This window comes from Chlorocebus sabaeus, chromosome 22, assembly GCF_047675955.1.
Source record: "Chlorocebus sabaeus isolate Y175 chromosome 22, mChlSab1.0.hap1, whole genome shotgun sequence".
NCBI classification, from domain to species: domain Eukaryota; kingdom Metazoa; phylum Chordata; class Mammalia; order Primates; family Cercopithecidae; genus Chlorocebus; species Chlorocebus sabaeus.
In genome coordinates this window covers 28,932,945-28,951,168 of record NC_132925.1, presented here as the reverse complement: position 1 = coordinate 28,951,168, position 18,224 = coordinate 28,932,945, and the positions used below count along the sequence as shown (strand labels likewise).

Sequence of the window (18,224 nt, the reverse complement as noted above, 5' to 3'; positions counted from 1 at the left end):
GGCAATAGTACTAGCAATGGAGGAGGAGGAACAGATGTAAGCTGCATTTCCTTCAGCGCACACACACAATTGATGGAGGGTTGAGAAGACTTATCCATAGTCACAAAACACAACAAATGTAATCAGAATCCATGCATTATATTCTTTGGAGTTTGTGACTGGAGACCAGCAGGGAATGAGAGCGTTTATTTCACCCCATGTTCTCTAAGTACTCAGCATCATCATAAACAAACAAAATAAGATCTTGACCAAGTTGTGATTAAAGTGGCACTTCTTCTTTTTTTTTTTTTTTTTTTTTTTTTTTTGAGATGGTGTCTCACTCTGTTGCCCAGGTTGGAGTGCAGTGGCACCATCTCGGCTCATTGCAACCTCTGCTTCCCAGGTTCAAGCAATTCTCCTGCCTCAGCCTTTCCAGTAGCTGGGATTACAGGCCCACACCCGGCCAATTTGTGTATTTTTAGTAGAAATGGGGTTTCATCATGTTGGCCAGGCTGGTCTCAAACTCCTGACCTCAAGTGATTCCCTCTGCCTCAGCCTCCCAGAGTGCTGGGATTACAGGCGTGAGCCACCACGCCTGGCTGGCACTTCTTTTTTGTGTTTATGTGTATTTTGCAAAAAACTGAACTTGTAGTTCAGTTTGGTTTAAAATTACCTATTCATGTTTTTATTGATTTACCTATTCATTTTTTATTGAGGCAAGCCATCATATGGCTATCAACCTAGCAAAGTGATTTTCTTAAAAAAATGGATAAAAAAGGGACAATGCTTATGCATCAATACATAGAATTATTCTGGGGATACAAAGTTAATCTAAGATTGGACTAGTTTTCAAATAATTTACTGTGATCTTGAATTATTGTCAGTCTTAAATTTCTGTCAAGTAATTAATTTGAAGGCTATAAAATTCAAATGAAATATGTTTCACTGTGGTGTTTTATACGTTTGTGTGTATTAGTTCCAGTAAACATGGATATGCATTTGGTACTTTTTTTTAGTGCTTACTAAATGCCAGGCACTGGGCTAGGTGCTGGGTTTACACTTTTAAGGAACTGGCATTTTAGTGTGGAGCCCATGAAAAATGCAGTATGTAGCTGTACTTTGGTGGGTAGAGGGCCCATAGCTTTCCTCATATCTCCGAGGGTACTGTGTTCCAAAAAAGTGTAGGAACCATTGGTCCAAAAGACAAATAGATATATGAACAGGTATTTTAATATACTACAAAGGTGGGAAAACAGAGATAAAGGGGACATTAATTATGGGCATTAATGACATGGAAGGATTAGGAAAGGCTTCCTAAAGGAAGTCTGATATGAACTAATTGAAAGAGAAAATAGGCATTCACCTGGTGAGTGAAGCGTGGAAAGGGTGGAAAGGCATTATATGCAGCAACTGGAATATGGAGACAATGTAGAAAAAAATGTTTGAGATGTTAAAGATTTATTCAAGGGAAGTATTTGTGCGGGAGTGGAAGGTGGCAGTATGGGCAGGTGAGGGGAAGACAAGAAATGAGCTTGGAGAGTTATCCAGAGGGCCAGGTCATGGAGGACAAACAGGATTTATTAGGTGGTTGGATTTTATCCTGAGAGCAGTGGGAAGCCATGGAGAGGTTTTAAGCAGGAGAGCAATGAAATACACAACAGATGGAAGACTGGCTGCACCCTATGACTGCAGGGAGAGCAAGAAGGTAGGGAGCTGTTGTGATCCAGAAAAGAGATGGTGGTTTCCTGAACCAGACAGTATGCTGGGGATAGAGAAAGTGGTCAAATGGGAATAATTAAGGCAGTGAAATCGAGAGGACCAGATAGTTGCCCATGTGTGGGGTGAGGCGATGGAGAACATAATGATGATCCTGAGGTTTTGATTTGGACAACTGAAGCTTTGGGGCAGGGTGATGCCATTTATTGAACAGGAAACAAGAAGGAGGAGAAAGTCTAACATGGGAGGAGGTGTCTGTTTTGTTTTGGACATACGTAATTAACAGGTGATAAAATATACCTGAAATTCATAGTTTTAAGGAATTGAAATAAACAAGGCCAGGTTTCAGAGTGGATAATGGGGAGTATTAAATTTTGAGGCTGTACTTGTTTGTCTCCAATTACTAATATGGATTTACAAAAAAGGGAAGTACTGTAGTATATGTCTGCTAGGAATCTTTGGTCTTTCCCAGCCATTTACCGAAGGAATACCCTTCTTTCTGCAAGCTCCTTTCAGGAGAAATATTTACAAAGAAGTGCAAATCAGCTGTGGCGGCTGTGCAGAGCTGCCTGAGGCTGAACCTGGTTTCCAATCCTGGATGAATATTAGAATAACCGAGGGAGATTTTACAAGAAAATACCAATTTCTGAACCCTATCCAAGATCAGTTACATTAGAATATCTCTAGTTGATTTCAATGTGCAACCAAGATTGAGAGCTACTGCCTTATGCAGAGAACTCAGCAGAGTTGGATTCCCCTCATTGAACAGTGAGGAAATATCAACCTCAGAGGGAGGACTAAACAGAACAAATACCTTAAAGGGGGAGAGGAGGAATGTCCTGACACAGAAGTTGAGGTAAGCAGACCAGAGGACTAGGTAGAGAGAAGGAACTGGGAAAATGAAATGGTAGGCCAGATCTTAAACGTTTACAGACAAAGAAGTGAATTAGAGAGAGAAGGGGGAATTAGAAGTGGGCACATCACCATGAAATTATAAACTCAGAAAGATTAAGTATGTTTTATAAGTATGTGTTCATGGGCTATCTTGAAACTTATTTACTTTTTAAAATACTAATTCTAGGTGGCCTTTTTTTTTTTTATTGAGATGGAGTCTGGCTCTGTTGCCCAGGCTGGAGTGGAGTGGCGTGATCAAAGCTCACTGCAAACTTGAAGTATAGGCCTAAGTGATCCTCCTGTTCCAGCCTCCCAAGTAGCCAAGACTACAGGCATGTGCCACCATGCCTGGCTATTTTTTTTTGAGATGGAGTCTCGCTCTGTCACCCAGGCTGGAGTACAGTGGTGCGATCTTGGCTCACTGCAACCTCCACCTCCCGGGTTCAAGTGATTCTCCTGCCTCAGCCTCCAGAGTAGCTGGGACTACACGCATGCGCCACCATACCCAGCTAATTTTTGTATTTTTAGTAGAGACGGGGTTTCACCATGTTGGCCAGGATGGTCTCAATCTCTTGACCTTGTGGTCCGCCCACCTTGATCTCCCAAAGTGCTGAGATTACAGGCATGAGCCTCTGTGCCCAGCCTATTTTGTTTTATTTTTAATTTTTAGTGGCTATAAGGTCTCACTATGTTGGCCAGGCTGGTCTTGAACTCCTGGGCTCAAGCCATCCTCCGTCCTTGGCCTCCCAAAGTGCTGGGATTACAGGCGTGAGCTGCCGCATCCAGTCTCTAAGTGACTTTTGAACAGAGAAGTTGACTTAATAAATGTGCTGGAAATGAATCTATGGGGATAGAAAGCATATCAGTGATTGCTTGAGGGTAAGGTGAAGGTGATGGGACGTGAAAGGGTCCTAAGGGAGGGTTTACAAAGGGTCAGAAGGAAACATTTGAGGTGTGGATATGTTCGCTGCTGTGATTGTGGTTATGATTTCACACATGTGTGTGTTAAAATTTGTCAAATTGTGCACTTTAAACATGTGCAGTTTATTATGCATAATTTATTCCTTTATAATGTTATGCCCAGACCATTTGTTCCCCAAAGAAGACCACCAGAGTCCAGAGTCAAAGCCAAGCGGCAAGGATCTTTACTACAAGTTCGAACCTGGTCCCTCCATTCCTTTGCATACAAGAGGGCCCTGAACAATGCGAGTGTTTGCTTTTTATAGCCCGAAAGTTACAGGGGAACAAAGGAATTCTTTTGGTTCCCGCGCTTTCAGTAAAACTTTGAACGGCTGCCTCTTTATCGGAGACTTTCCAGGTGGTGTTTGTACTGGGCTCAGGAAGTTTGAGAGATATATGGCGATATGTGGTGGGATGGGAGGATGGGATGTGTTTGTACTGGGCTTGTTTGTTTTGAGCCCGGGGCTGAGGAATGTGCCTGATTTCTTTTCAATAACACTGTCATTTAAGAAAGAGAAATGTCCTAGAACTCATATGTCCAACTACTGAAATTATTTTCAGGGCCAGTTTACAAACTGGGCACTAAAATTAGTCTCATTAGTTTTAGTTGCACCTTTAACTTTATTTATTTATTTATTTTAGAGTCAAAGTCTTACTACCTTGGGCAGGCTGGTTTTGAGCCCCCGGCCTCAAGTGATCCTCTTGCCTTGGCCTCCCAAAGTTCTGGGATTACAGGCATGAGTCGCCACACCCAGCCTACCTCCAACATTTTTGTAAACCAAAGATCATATTATGTAATTTAATGATATCTTTAAATCATCAAAATTGATTTCAAATAACTTAGCCATTTTCAAAGATTATAAATGCGTCTTCAAGAGGTAAATATTTGTTCCCATGAGGAAACACTCACAAATGGCTCTTATGGGAATTAACTACTTAGAAGGGAGCCTGATGGATTTAATAAGAATGGCCTAGATTTATTTTATAATTGTGCCCTGGTGGAAGGGCACAAAAGTTGGTCAGTTTGAGCGAAGGATTCTGGGGTCACTTCACCATCTACCTTTTTCCCTCCCCACAGAGAGGAAATGCCTGACATTTAAAGGACTAGTCCAGTTCCAGAGCAGAACATGTCCTGCTGTATACGTAATTTTTTCACGTGTAGATGTTTTATGTTAATTTAAAGCCTTTATGTTGCATGATTGTTTTTTCCCTGCAGTTTCTTGTGAAGCTGTAGCCAAGACTCCACTCTGGGCTCCATCTTTGTGCCATAACTCTGTTGCTCTGTGGCCGCATTTGAGGAAGACGAGTCATTATTCTAGCAGCACGACTTTCTGACTAACACATTAGCCCGATATTTATTAGTAATAACTGCTTTTTTCTTACAGTGGATAATGAAAACCTGCAGGGGGGCTTCATGTTGTGTTTCCTGGATGATGGATGTGGCATGAGCCCTGGTAAGTTAATTATCTAGATACCTAACTGGCTGTTAAAGGAAACAGTCTGAAAACCTACAAAATAAATAAAAATAAATTGAGCTATCTATGCAAAAACAGGTATGGGGCTATTAAGGGAAATAAGCCCCTGACTTTTTGTTGAAGTTTTTAAGTATCCCAGCTGGCAGAGTGAATCTATTGTAACCATCTAAACCAAGACAAAAAGTAAATGTATGTAAATATTGTCAGAAAAATGAAAGGCAAATGTTACTGATTGTAGGAAATAAGCATCTGGGAATGAATGGAAAACAAATAGTCACTGAATGGACTCTGAGATTGTTTTTAGCTCGCCCTTTAGGTATTGCTTGGGAGATCCCCAGGCCGTTTCCTGTGCCTTTAGGCTATTTTTAATTTTGCTTACCCTTGAGGTAGAGGTTACCTCTCCTTGCTTTTAGCCTTGTTTTTACCTCTGCATTTTGGAAAATTTAGTTGCTTCAAATGAATGTTCCCATCATAAGGAATACATCTAAAATATATTTCATGACTTATCTTTGTGTATTCAAGGTTAGCACAAAGCTAGCACAGTATGGGCACACAGTGTCTGTGTGCTGTGAAATTGAAATAGGATTCCATCTGAGTGCGTTGGGCTGTTTTAGATTTATTGTTTTCCTGAAATCTTTAAACACGGTGTGTTCCACAAACTACGGTTTTTGACCGCTAGATTTTAAAAATGGTGAGAGAGTTCAAGTAATACGGAACTGCCGTGGTCTGTTCCACAACCGAGGAAAGGATGCGTCAATATGCTCAGATATTGATTTGCTGTTAGAAGCTGAGAATATGAGACATGGCAAATATGTGATTTTGGCTCTGAAGTTTCCCCTTGGTCTGAATACTTGAAGAGTATTTATTATTAAGTTTAGAAAGACTATTACACTCAGTTTTGTTTTGACTTTGGATGATTTTGATTTTTCCAGGTCATTTTGATTAAAAGTATTCTTGGTCTTTTAGTGTTTAACTAAAGGAGAAGGAAAAGTTTGTAACAACAACAACAACAACAACAAAAACCCGTGCTGAAAAAAGTGATTTTTCTCTTCTAGCCTGAATGTTAAGTTCCTGTTTTTGAATTCCTAAAATAAATGATAGAATATATGTGATATATTCTAAGGGAATTCCTTATGAAAAGAAGCAACTCTTTTTATATGGGTCATGAAAAAAATGTTAGAAACACAGACAAGTGATGAATATTCAGACCTTCAGAAGGAGCTCACACTTCAGTTACATAGTAGCATCAAGTAGTAATAAAGTAGAAGGAAGATGACTAAAAGTAGAATCTATCCCTTGTTCAAAGGGAGCTACATCAATCTGGACCCATAGAAAATGACTACAGTACCTTCTGGGTTTTTAAAAAATTCTCTGGTCTTGCCCCTTTACAGTCTGTTCCCCACACAGCATCCTGAGTGGTTTTGTTTCTTTTAATGTACATTTTATTATATTATTTTCCTATTGAAAACCCTCAGTGGTTTTCTATTACTTAATACAATTTGTACTCTCAGCATCTCTTCCAAGGGCCTTACATTATTTGGCTCTGTGCATCTCTTTGGCCTTTTCTTGTTCTTCCCACTTCCTCGCTTACAACATTCCACCCACACATGGCTGGCCCCTCATCATTTGAATCCATCTCATGTTAACCATCTGGCAGTGGGCTTCCCTGATCATTCTGTTTGCAGGCCACATTCCTGTTAATTCTCTATCCCTTTACCCTGGTTTTGTTTTCTTCACTTAATACTCTCAGTCAGAAATGATCTTGTTTATTAGTTTACTTTCAATCTGTTTCTCCTACCGCAACATAATGTTGTCCAAGGCAGGAGCCATGCCTGGCCTGTTCAGTGGTTTATTCCCATACTCAGAACCTGGTAACCATGCATGTGAGTTCGTGTAGTGTGTAATGAACACATGGGATTTGGTTCAGAGCTATACTATGTCTGTATCAAGACTTACAACTTTGGGTTATAATCCTAACTATACCGTCTATCAGCTCTGTGACCTTGGGCAGGTTTTTAAAACTCCTTAGACTTACATTTGCTCATCTGTGACTTGCAGGTCATAATAATAATAATACCTTTCTTGTTTTGTTATGAATATTAAATAAACTGTGCATGTAAGTTTACAACGTAGTACCTAGCACATACTAAACAATCAATAAGAACTAGCTAATATTGTCATTATGGATATCCTCACCTAATGCCTAACCCCTCATAGGAACACATCGTAGAAGGTCCAGTTAGTTTCAGAGAAGCAGAGTGTTTGGTGGCTTCTACACACCTCATACCATGTGCCACTGAACTGTAGCATGTCTGTACCGAGACTGACACAGGGTCCTCAGGACAGTTCTTCAGCATGTATTCAGGTAGGCCAACAGGAAGAACATTCTTGGTCCTGGAGGTTGCTATTAATATATTCTGAAGTCCAAAGGATTACTGTGTAGAATTCCAGAACACGTGGAGAGGTTAGGAGAATGACTTGGAACGTCTGAGATGATTAGCCTTCTTTCCCAGGTGGTATCTGAGCAGAGGCCATCCTGCCCCTCTTAGTCTCACACGGGCCTGGTTAAGGGTTAAATTTGTGGGGAAATTACTAGTGGTACAAATAATCACAACACTTATAATTTGGTAACACCCACCAAGTGCCAAGTTTTGTGTTCAGGATTTCACAAATACATCATCTCATTTAATTTGTTTCATTTATCTTCATCAGCAACACTGTGATATAGGTCTTCAGTAGTTCCCTCTTCCAGAACATGGAAATTAAGGCTCAGACTTTTAAACTCTACCTCAGGCCACAGGGTTAGGTCTGTCTCATCTCTTTCAGTGTACAGTTGTTTCTTGGTATCTGTAGGATATTGATTCCAGGACCTTTCTAGGATACCAAAAGCTGTGGAAAGAAAATGGCCCGGTGTTTCCATATAACCTATATGCATCCTCCTGTATACTTTAAATCTTCTCCAGTTTCCTTATAATACCCAATGCAGTGTAAATGCTATTAAATAGTTGTTAAACTTTATTGTTTAGAGAATAATGACCAAAAAAAAAAAAGTCTGTACATGTCAGTCCAGATGCAACTTATTTTTTTCTGAATATTTTCAGTCCGAGATTAGTTGAGTCCGTGAATGTGGAGCCCGCGGTACCTTGGGCTGACTGTAATACCATTAGGACCCTTGTCAGAGACTATGGATCCTGATGAAAATCCTTGTCTCTGGGCTGACCCAAGAGCTAGCGATTTGCCCTGATGTTCTGAGGAATGTGAGATCCTGACAACTGGGCCTCAGGCCAGTGTCAAAGAGTCTTCCTAACCACCTTAAAAGTCACTGTCAATTACAGAGGAGGCTTCAGACATCATTTACTTTGGACGATCCAAAAAACGGCTGTCAACCTTGAAGTTCATAGGGCAATACGGCAATGGTCTTAAAAGGTGAGAATCTTTTTTTCCCTTAAGACATATATTATTGATACTGGGAACACTGTTTATAAAGCAGTTTACACAGAATGATGCAGGCATGTAAAGCTTTAAAAAGAATATAAACTTGAGGCAGGGGTGACCTACTTTGTGTTATAATCTCCATATACAAAACTGACTTTTTTTTTTTTGAGACAGATTCTCATTCTCTCACCCAGGCTGGAGTGCAGTGGCATGATCTCGGCTCATTGCAACCTCCACCTCCCTGGTTCAAGCGATTCTCCTGCCTCAGCCTACTGAGCAGCTGGGACTACAGGCATGAGCCACCATGCCCAGCTTATTTTTGTAGTTTTGTAGAGACAGGGTTTCACCATGTTGGCCAGGCTGGTCTCAAACTCCTGACCTCAAGTAATCAGCCCGTCTCAGCCTCCCAAAGTGCTGGGATTACAGGCATGAGTCACCATGCCCAGCCCGTAACTGACTTTTATCATTACAGCATTTTAAGTTAATTCTCCCAAATAATAAGATAAATCCTCCTTCAGAGATCCCTGAAGCAGTACTCCTGGACTTTAGGGCTTTGTTGCATCTCTATGTTCTGTTGTTTCTTAAAGCATATTTTAACCTAGGTGCTGTGTCTGCAGCTCATTTTTTCAGTGTGCTGCATTGTAAGGTGAGGACATGAGGCTCACTTGTACGACTCCTGCCTGAGACAGATGATTGTTCTTTCGAGCCCTGAATGGACCCTTTCCCCAGCAACCAAATCGCAAGCGAAAGTGTGGAGCTGGCTTAGTTCAAATTCTTCTGCTTTGCTTTGAAAGAAAAGAAATTGTACCCTCTTGATGACGGGTCAGCAGAACAGTGTTGGAAAGAACATCCTATTACAGTACACAGTGGTAACAGCCTGCCTGTTTCTTCCTTTTTAGTATTTGAGATGTAAAACATGATGTTCTTCATTTTCAATACAGTGGGTCCATGAGAATTGGAAAAGACTTTATTCTTTTTACGAAGAAGGAAGAAACGATGACCTGTGTGTTTTTTTCTCAGACGTTCTGTGAAGAAGAAAGTCTTAGTGAGGTAAGAGTTGAGGTTTTCCTTCTGTTCCCATAGCAATGATGTTGCTTTCATTTACTCTCTCAGGAGGTGAAGTCTTGTCATGGGTTCTTTCTGATATGATTTAGAAACTTAGGAATATGTTTGGGAAATGGAGAGAAGGTATCAAGACATTCTGGGGACATCAAAGACCTGTCCTCTTAACCCTTTCCTGAGAACTTCATTTTCATTATCCATATGCTCGAATCTCCCAAAAGAAGAGGCTCTCTTAGACATGATGAGCTTTTTAGAAGAAACCTGAAAAATCTTTCCACCATATGTGCCATAAATGGATTATCATTTTAAAAATAAAATATTGGAGTCAAAGACTTGGAATACAAAATGTAAAGAAATTGAATGCAAAGTAGACTTAAAACTGTAACTCTGGTGACCAGAATTTCAACTCCATTTGCTGATCCAGAGGCATTTGCTGCCTCTGGATCCATTTGCTGAACCAGTGCTTGAGTTTTATTAGTATGACTATCAGTTATAATTCAATACAACAAATACACGTTGAGGAACTACTCTCTGCCTGGTACTGGATAGACTCTATGAAGGTAGAAAAGAAGCAGAAGATCATATGACCATCTAAGAGTCTTCAGCTTTATCAGAAAATAAGGTAGACACATATGAATTGGATAAAAAAGTGAGGGAATTTAAAAAGAATGCTCCTCAGTGAGTCTGTGTGGCTGCTGTTACCAGATTATCAAAAGCAATGATATGGATGGAGAGATTAGAGGGCCTCGAGTGGCCAATGAGGGTTTTATGGAGAGAGGACAACTTGCAGCTGGACAAGCTGGTACTGGACAGTAATGGCCCCAACAAGTCTCAGACCTGGAGATGCATATGGAGTTGGGATGGACGGTGTAGGGCTATGAGACTGCCAGTGGGTGGGGCTGGGTGACAGGAGCAGTCTGCAGGTAAAAAGGAGTAAGCCGTGTGGGAACCTGACATGAGAAAAAGTGATGCTTTAAGCATTTATGTTGCATGTTATGTGTGTAAAGGGCATGGAAAATTGGGCTAACCCTTACTTATAGCTTTCTTAAAATGGGCCATTCCCTTTTTTAAAAAAAAAACTAACAACAGCAACCACTTCCCATTTCTACTTCCACAAAGACAACCTCTTGCAACAATATTAACAAGTTCTAGCTGGGCATGGTGGAGTGCATCTGTAGTCCCCGCTACTTGAGCTCAGTAGTTTGAGCCCAGCCTGAGCAACATAGTGAGATCCCATCTCGAAAAAATAAAAATAAAAATAAGTGGCCTGTTCTTTTGATATTTACCTTCGTATCTCTAAATAGCATGCTTGTATTGCTACTTCCTGATTTTATCTAGGTATTATCTATTAACCTCCCACTATAAGAGAGGATTTACCTACCTTTTTTCTCTGCTTCTATCATATAATCACAGTCTTCTCATCCCCCACCCTCAACATAGGTTTATTGTAATTTTAGTTATGACAGTATTCAGTATTTACTTTATAAGACTTTATAAACCCTGTTCAACTTATACCAAGTCATCAACTATTATTTTTCCTTTTCATGTACAACTATTTCCCCTAAGATTAATAATTGACTGCCTAGTTTTTTATGTGTATTACTATCACTGAATATTTGCTTGGTTTTCTGTGTTCACATCACTCTGTTAACCCCAGTCTCAAAGTGCTGTCCTCTCAGTTCCATTGTCCTGATAAAGTCTGCTTGGGGCTTTCTCCTGTGCTACAGCTCACACTCCTGCTTCCATGGCGGTGTTCAGCTGCCATCCTGGGATCGCCCTTGCCATCGTCTTGGTGATTCCCTTCCCCTCTCTTCTGTGTCATCTCTGAGATCCTAGATACCATGTCTTCTTCCGTAGCTTGCTCTCTCTTCTTGGTACAGCATGTTCTCCAGTGACTTCGTGAGCAAGGGAACATAGGGGGCAAAATATCTGGAGACCTCACATGCATTAAAAGGTTTTTATTCTACCTAACACTTAATGGTAGTTGGGCTTGATATTATTTCTAGGTTGGAATTTATTTTCCTTCACGGTTTCAAAGGTTTTGCTCCATTATCTAATTTCTAGTGTTGTTAATCGAGAAGTCTCAAGCCATTTAATTACTTAATCTTATATGTGACCCATTCTTTTTTTTGTTTTTTGTTTTTTTGTGTGTTTGTTTTTTGCCTTTACTCTTTGAAGGTCAAAAGAATCTTCTTTGTCCCAGTATGCTGATTTCAGTGTCTTGCCTTTGCGTGGCCTATTTACATCAATTGTGCTGGTCACTTGTTGGGTCTTTTTGATTTGGAAACTCATATTCTTCAATTCCGGGATAATAATTTCTTGTAATAACTGATGATTTTCTTTTATTCATATTCTCTTTTCTGTCCTTTTGTAACTCCTGTTTTTTAGCTATTGTCTTCTGGAAATGGTTCTCTAATTTTCTTAGCCTTTCTTTCCTGTTTTCTGAGTTTTATATTTTTGTTTTATTTTCTGGGAGATGTTCTAATATTTATTTTTGAACCCTTTTGTTACCAGACAGGGGTCTGATCCAGACCCCAAGAGAGAGTTCTTGGACCTTGTGCAAGAAAGAATTCAAGGCGAGTTCATGGAGTGCAGTGAAAGCAAGTTTATTAAGAAAAAAGTAAAGAAATAAGAGAATGACTACTCCATAGGCAGAACAGTGGCCTGGGCTGCTCAACTAATAGTTACTTCTTGATTATATGTGCTAAAAAGGGGTTAATTACTCATGAGTTTTCCAGGAATGGGGTGGGCAATTCCAGGAACTGAGGTTTCCTCCCATTTGTAGACCATATAGGGCAACTTCCTGATGTTCCCATGGCTCTTGTAAACTGTCATGGCACTGGTGGGAATGCCTGTTAGCATGCTGATACATTATAATTAGCAAATAATGAGCAGTGAGGATGACCAGAGGTCACCATCTTGGTTCTGGCGGGATTTGGCCAGCTTCTTAGTGAATCTGGGTCAGCAGGGTCTTTGTGACCTGTATCTTGTGCCCACCTCCTATCCCATCCTGTGACTAAGAATGCCTAAAATGGACATGCAGCCCGGTAGGACTCAGCCTTATTTGACGCAGCCCCTGTTCAAGATGGAGTCACACTGATTCAAATGCCTCTGGTACTTTCACTGAATTTCTTTCTGTAATCATATTCTTAACTTCCAAGAAGTCTTTCTTTTTCGCTGAATGTTTCTTTTTCAAGGATATCTCATTCTTGTTTCATGAATACAGTATTCTCTCTCATAACTCTGAAGATATTAACGGTAATTGATTTTTGCCCTGTTGAAATTTTCATCTTCTTTTTATGGTTTCTGTTTTCACTGAGTTGCTTTGTTTATAATTGTTTGTTCTCTATTATCATATTAGAGGCTTTTCTTAGATGGCCATTACTCCTGAATACTTTAAAGATTAGTCCAATAAGATGCTGAGTGCGAGCTCTGAGAGTGTGAGTGGGGCCTGGCTGCTGTGACTGTCACAATCATGTGATCTAACTGAGCTTTTTTTTTCTGGGGAATCCTTAATGTAACCGTCTTTGCGTCTTTCCTTCTGGGTTGGTCAGATTTTTCAAGAAAGACTCCTAGTCTTCTGCCTCCAGGCCTACCTGTCAGCTTCTGGGAGACAAATGGGAGATGAGATCTGAGGTTCTCAGCATCTGCACAGTGTACTTTCATTCCGTCTATCTAATCTCAGTAAGGTGCCCCCAACAGCAGTGCCTGGTATGTCTTCCAGTCTAGAAATCCATTGTTCTACTCTTTCCAGAGAATAAATATCCAGACCCTGGGGGTTGAGGAGGAGCCAGATGGGGAAGTAGATGCTACTTCTAGTTCTCCTCTCCCCCTACCCCAACTCTAGAGTTAACTCCTGCCATCAGTCCCTGAGCATTTCAGCGCAGGAATTCTGAATTGCAAATCAGGCTGGCTCTTCTTTCTGGCTTGGGTTTTAGATTGCTTTTCTTGCGTGTGCTGTCATCTGCTTTTCAACTTTTAAAATGCTGATTCTGTTGTTTCCTCTGCCATTCTACCCTTCAAGAGGGAGCTGAAGTACACTCCATCTGTTCCCATATTCCACAATGGAGTATTTTAAAATACAATCCTGTCTATACACATTTGTTATGTGTCTCTTATACAACTAGATTATAGGAGGAAAATGAACTTTTAACTCAAGTGTTTTGTAATTTGTCTAGATGAAGAGTGGAATGAAATAGATAAGACAAAAGAATAATGTTTTTTGTGTATTTTATAATAAATTGATGTGTGTTTTTTTTTTTAATAGGTTGTAGTTCCAATGCCCTCATGGTTAATAAGAACCAGAGAATCTGTCACAGATGATCCCCAGAAATTCGCAATGGAATTATCTATAATTTACAAATACTCACCATTTAAAACTGAAGCAGAATTGATGCAGCAGTTTGATGTGATCTATGGAAAATGTGGTAAGATCATCAAAACTCTGACAATTTGAGGGAAGTATTTGTTTTCAGTGTCTTATCAAAGACACTGTACATATATTTTCTTTTTTTTTGTTCTTATAATCTCATGTGGATTCACACTCGGGACAGTCATTTATTTTATCCATGTGAGCTTTGTCTTAAGAGCATCCAAACATAAATTATTGTAAATCCCTGACCCTGGGAGAAGGGTGTGTACTTGCATGAGCTTGGTGAAACTGGGTGAGAAGAGGATGATACAGGCTATGACCACAGGGACTCCACAGCCTTTGCTGGTTATTAGATAGCAAAGTTAGGAGACACTTACTGCATCATTTGAGATAGGGTGGTAACAGGTATGTAAGAGAGTTAGCAACTTATGAAGTAGTGAATTCATGTCTCTGTGGCAAAGAGTTAGCAAAAGCATTGCAGACATTCTTCTCCAGATTAACAGATCTTTTCCCTCATTCTTTCCACTTCCACCAACTTTCTGTTCAACATGTCGAATGCACTGTGTCTACTGACACAGTTGATCCAGGATTTAGACACAGATATTTAGGCTTGAAAGCCCATGTTCTTAGCTACTATGCTATTCTCCCTTGTGTTTAAAACTACCAAAAAGTATAGTTAGTTGTCCTCTTAATTTCTCTGATGATCCTGTTTGACTTTGTATCATAATCAACTAGAAATAATTTGGACTTTTTTGTTAACCGTGCCTTGGAGCAGGGGCCAGCAAATTATGGTCTCGGGTCAAATGTGGCCCCCTACCTATTCTTGTAAATCAAGTTTTATTGGAACGCAACCACACTCATTCATTTATGTATTATCCGTTGCTGTTTTCATGCTTCAGTGGCAGAGCTGCATTGTGAATAGTTGCAACAGAGACCGTATGGCCTGCAAAGCCTGAAATATTTACTGTCTGGCCCTTTGCGGAAAAAATTTACTAACACCTGCTATAGTGTATGAAAACAATACTTCTTATTTGTACAATATTTAAAAACCCTTCTTTGTTTTTATATGTGTTAAATTTAGTACTACCAATGAGAGCTTTACCTATAACACAAGCTTGGCTCACGCTCTTAACAAATTTCATAATGCAAATTATGAAAAAAGTGCCAAAGTTTAAAAATCCACATCGAAAGACTTGTAATGAATTGAATAGTAATAAGAGGCACCATACTGTAGAAACTTAGCACTCTTTGGCAGGGAGTGAAACTTGCTATAAGACATATCTTGGTTTAGCCAAAGACTTAGCCAAACATACTATTTCCTGAAGTACAAAAGAAAATTTTATAACAGATTCAGTTCCATAGATGAGATGATAGCACAATGACTAGCACTTAGTGTATTTAAAATACTGACAAGTCAAACATCTATTTTTCTACCAGGTACTTTGCTGGTTATTTATAACTTGAAGCTTCTGCTTAATGGAGAACCAGAGTTGGATGTTAAAACTGACAAAGAGGATATACTGGTGGCTGGAGCTCTGGAGGAGTATGTGTGTGTTTGACAGAACGTTTTTCAACAATGGTGGTGAGCTAGAGTTAGGAGCCCTGCGTCCTAGCTCCAGGTCTGAGGTCGCTGGGCTTTAGCACTGGGACAGTTCATCTTATCCTAGTTACCAATAAAGTTGGGCTAGACCAGTGGTTTCCAAACTTCAAGCCTCAGAGTGACCTGGGATGTTTCTTGAGAAGTACAGGATCTGGGGCCTCATTTTGACCTACTAAGTCAGAATGTCCAGATATCAAGCCGAGGAATCAGTCTTTTTCAAATGTTCCCCAGGTGATTCAGAAGTGCCAGCATGTTTAGGGACCACTGGAATATAAGACTCCTAAAGCGTTCTAATACCTTGACTCCTAATTTATAGATATTAAGACTGCAAAAAACCTGCGGAGTTTATTACTCATTACAGATCATTAAAAATGGACAGACATCGGGAGAGTGTGAAGCAAAAAGGAATATGACCAAATGGCAATTTTATCGTTATTTTCTGCATGAAAAAGTGTGGAGAAAGAATGAAATAGTGACAAAAGCTAGGTTTCTCTAAAATAACATTTTTACTTAAAACTTAGCTTGAGCCTGCAGTTTTTTAGTCTCAGAACACTGCAGCTAGAAGAGATTGTAAAGGTAATTTAATCCAGGGTGATTTATTTTGTATTTCATTGTTGTACAGTAGAAATATAACGAGAGCCACAATAAGGGACAAATTTAATCTTAAATTTTCTAGTATAGCCACCTTAAAAGTGAAAAGAGGCCGGGCACGGTGGCTCTAGCCTGTAATCCCAGCACTTTGGGAGGCCGAGACGGGTGGATCATGAGGTCAGGGGATCGAGACCATCCTGGCTAACATGGCGAAACCCCGTCTCTACTGAAAAATACAAAAAAAAACTAGGTGGGCGAGGTAGCGGGTGCCTGTAGTCCCAGCTACTCGGGAGGCTGAGGCAGGAGAATGGCGTAAACCCGGGAGGCGGAGCTTGCAGTAAGCTGAGATCCGGCCACTGCACTCCAGCCTGGGCGACAGAGCGAGACTCCGTCTCAAAAAAAAAAAAAAAAAAAAAAAAAGTAAAAAGAATAGGTTAAATTAATTTTGATAATGGTTTTATTTAATCCAATATGTCTAAAATATTGTCATTTAAATTTCAATATGAAAAATACTGATTTTTTTTTGAGACGAAGTCTAGCTCTGTTGCTGAAAAATATTGATGATATTTTACATTCTTTTTTTAAATACAAAGTCTTTGAATCCAGTGTATGTTTTGCAACATACAGCACATATGAATTTGGACTGATGCCCAATAGCCACAGGTGGCCAGTAGCTACCATATGGTTTTAGACTAAGGTGTTAAGACCCACGTAGACACGTCAGGTTACAGAGAACTTCTTTTGCTTTTCCCAATGAGGTGAAATTTAGAAATTTCTTTCCACAGTTAGCAAATAACTATTTGATAACACACTTTTAGATGATCTTCTCTCCTTATTTCTGAGGTATGTTTTTTCTCATATTCCAACATGTGGAATTCCTAATCTACACAGAAATGGAGGGCTTTTTTTTTTTTTTTTCGGAAAAAAATATTCAGCCTAATGGCTGTTCCACAAATGCTGGGAACCCCTGTGCCAGCATTAATGTACCAGTGTCAGAAAGGAGTCCCAGAATTATCAACATCTCCATTACTGTCTTCCCCTTTTCCTGCTGCCTCTGCCCTTCTAGTTGCCAGCTGGTTCCAAAACCGATATTTCATGCTATTTAAAAGCATTTTGAAACAGTTATCTGTCAGAGTGCCTTGGCATTTCTACACTGGCATTAGAAAACAATACATTATTAGAGGGATAATTTGACAGCTACATCTTTGGAAAGATGTTCTTGCTGTTTCCAGATTGTGTAATGAAGCCAGAGCTTCTCTAGCTATTTAGGCAGTTAATTATAAAATAAAGAAAATGAATGAGACGTAAAACATGTACACTTTCACTTTGGCACATAGATCACACTGGATTTTCTAATTTGTTTTTCAGCAGAATTTTGTTTTAGTTTAATCACAAGAAAAGCCTTCAAAGACAGGGCTGGGATTTATAAGGAAGAATCAGGGTAAAGAGGATTCATAATTTCTGAACCAAGGATGCTGTACATTTCATGGCCTCTGACATGAATACCGTGATGGTGCCAAGAAGGGATAGCATCACCATTCCCCACCTCCTCGGGGGTAGCAGTGCCTCTGTAGTTTTCTTCTGTAAAAGATTTGCCCTTAATTCCACTTCATTATTGATTTTGACCTACTGTTTCCTCCCCATCACTCCCAAGCTCCCTTTAAACTTAGAACATACATTTTTTTTCTTTTTTTTTTTTTTTTAAGGTGGAGTCTCATCCTGTTGCCCAGGCTGGAGTGCAGTGGTGCCATCTTGGCTCACTGCAACCTCTGCCTCGTGGGTTTAAGCAATTCTCATCCGTCAGCCTCCCAAGTAGCTGGGATTACAGGCATGCACCACCCTGCCTAGCTAATTTTTTTGTATTTTTAGTAGAGACGGGGTTTCACCTTGTTGGCTAGGCTGGTCTTGAACTTCTGACTTCAGGTGATCTGCCCGCCTTGGCCTCCCAAAGTGCTGGGTTTACAGGCATAAGCCACGACACCTGGCCAACATACATGCATTTTTAACTTGTTAAAAAATGGTACATACTTTGCCACACAAGGTTATGGACAATGGTGTGGTCCCGTGGGTTTTAACATTAACACCCAATTACTCTTCAGTAAGAGACTAGAAAAGACATTAATTCTTAGTCCTAAAGGAT

General features: G+C 40.0%; 1 protein-coding gene across 1 annotated transcript in view; it reads left to right on the top strand.

Annotated features, from left to right (window-relative positions):
• Nucleotides 1-18,224, top strand: part of MORC1 (MORC family CW-type zinc finger 1) — a 166,717-nt gene that overhangs the window by 9,316 nt on the left and 139,177 nt on the right. The window contains exons 4-8 of the mRNA XM_038002617.2: nt 4,935-5,003; nt 8,360-8,450; nt 9,401-9,509; nt 13,789-13,948; nt 15,331-15,436. Of these exons, the coding sequence (XP_037858545.2) occupies nt 4,935-5,003; nt 8,360-8,450; nt 9,401-9,509; nt 13,789-13,948; nt 15,331-15,436 (535 nt within the window). The remainder of the gene's footprint in view (nt 1-4,934; nt 5,004-8,359; nt 8,451-9,400; nt 9,510-13,788; nt 13,949-15,330; nt 15,437-18,224) is intronic.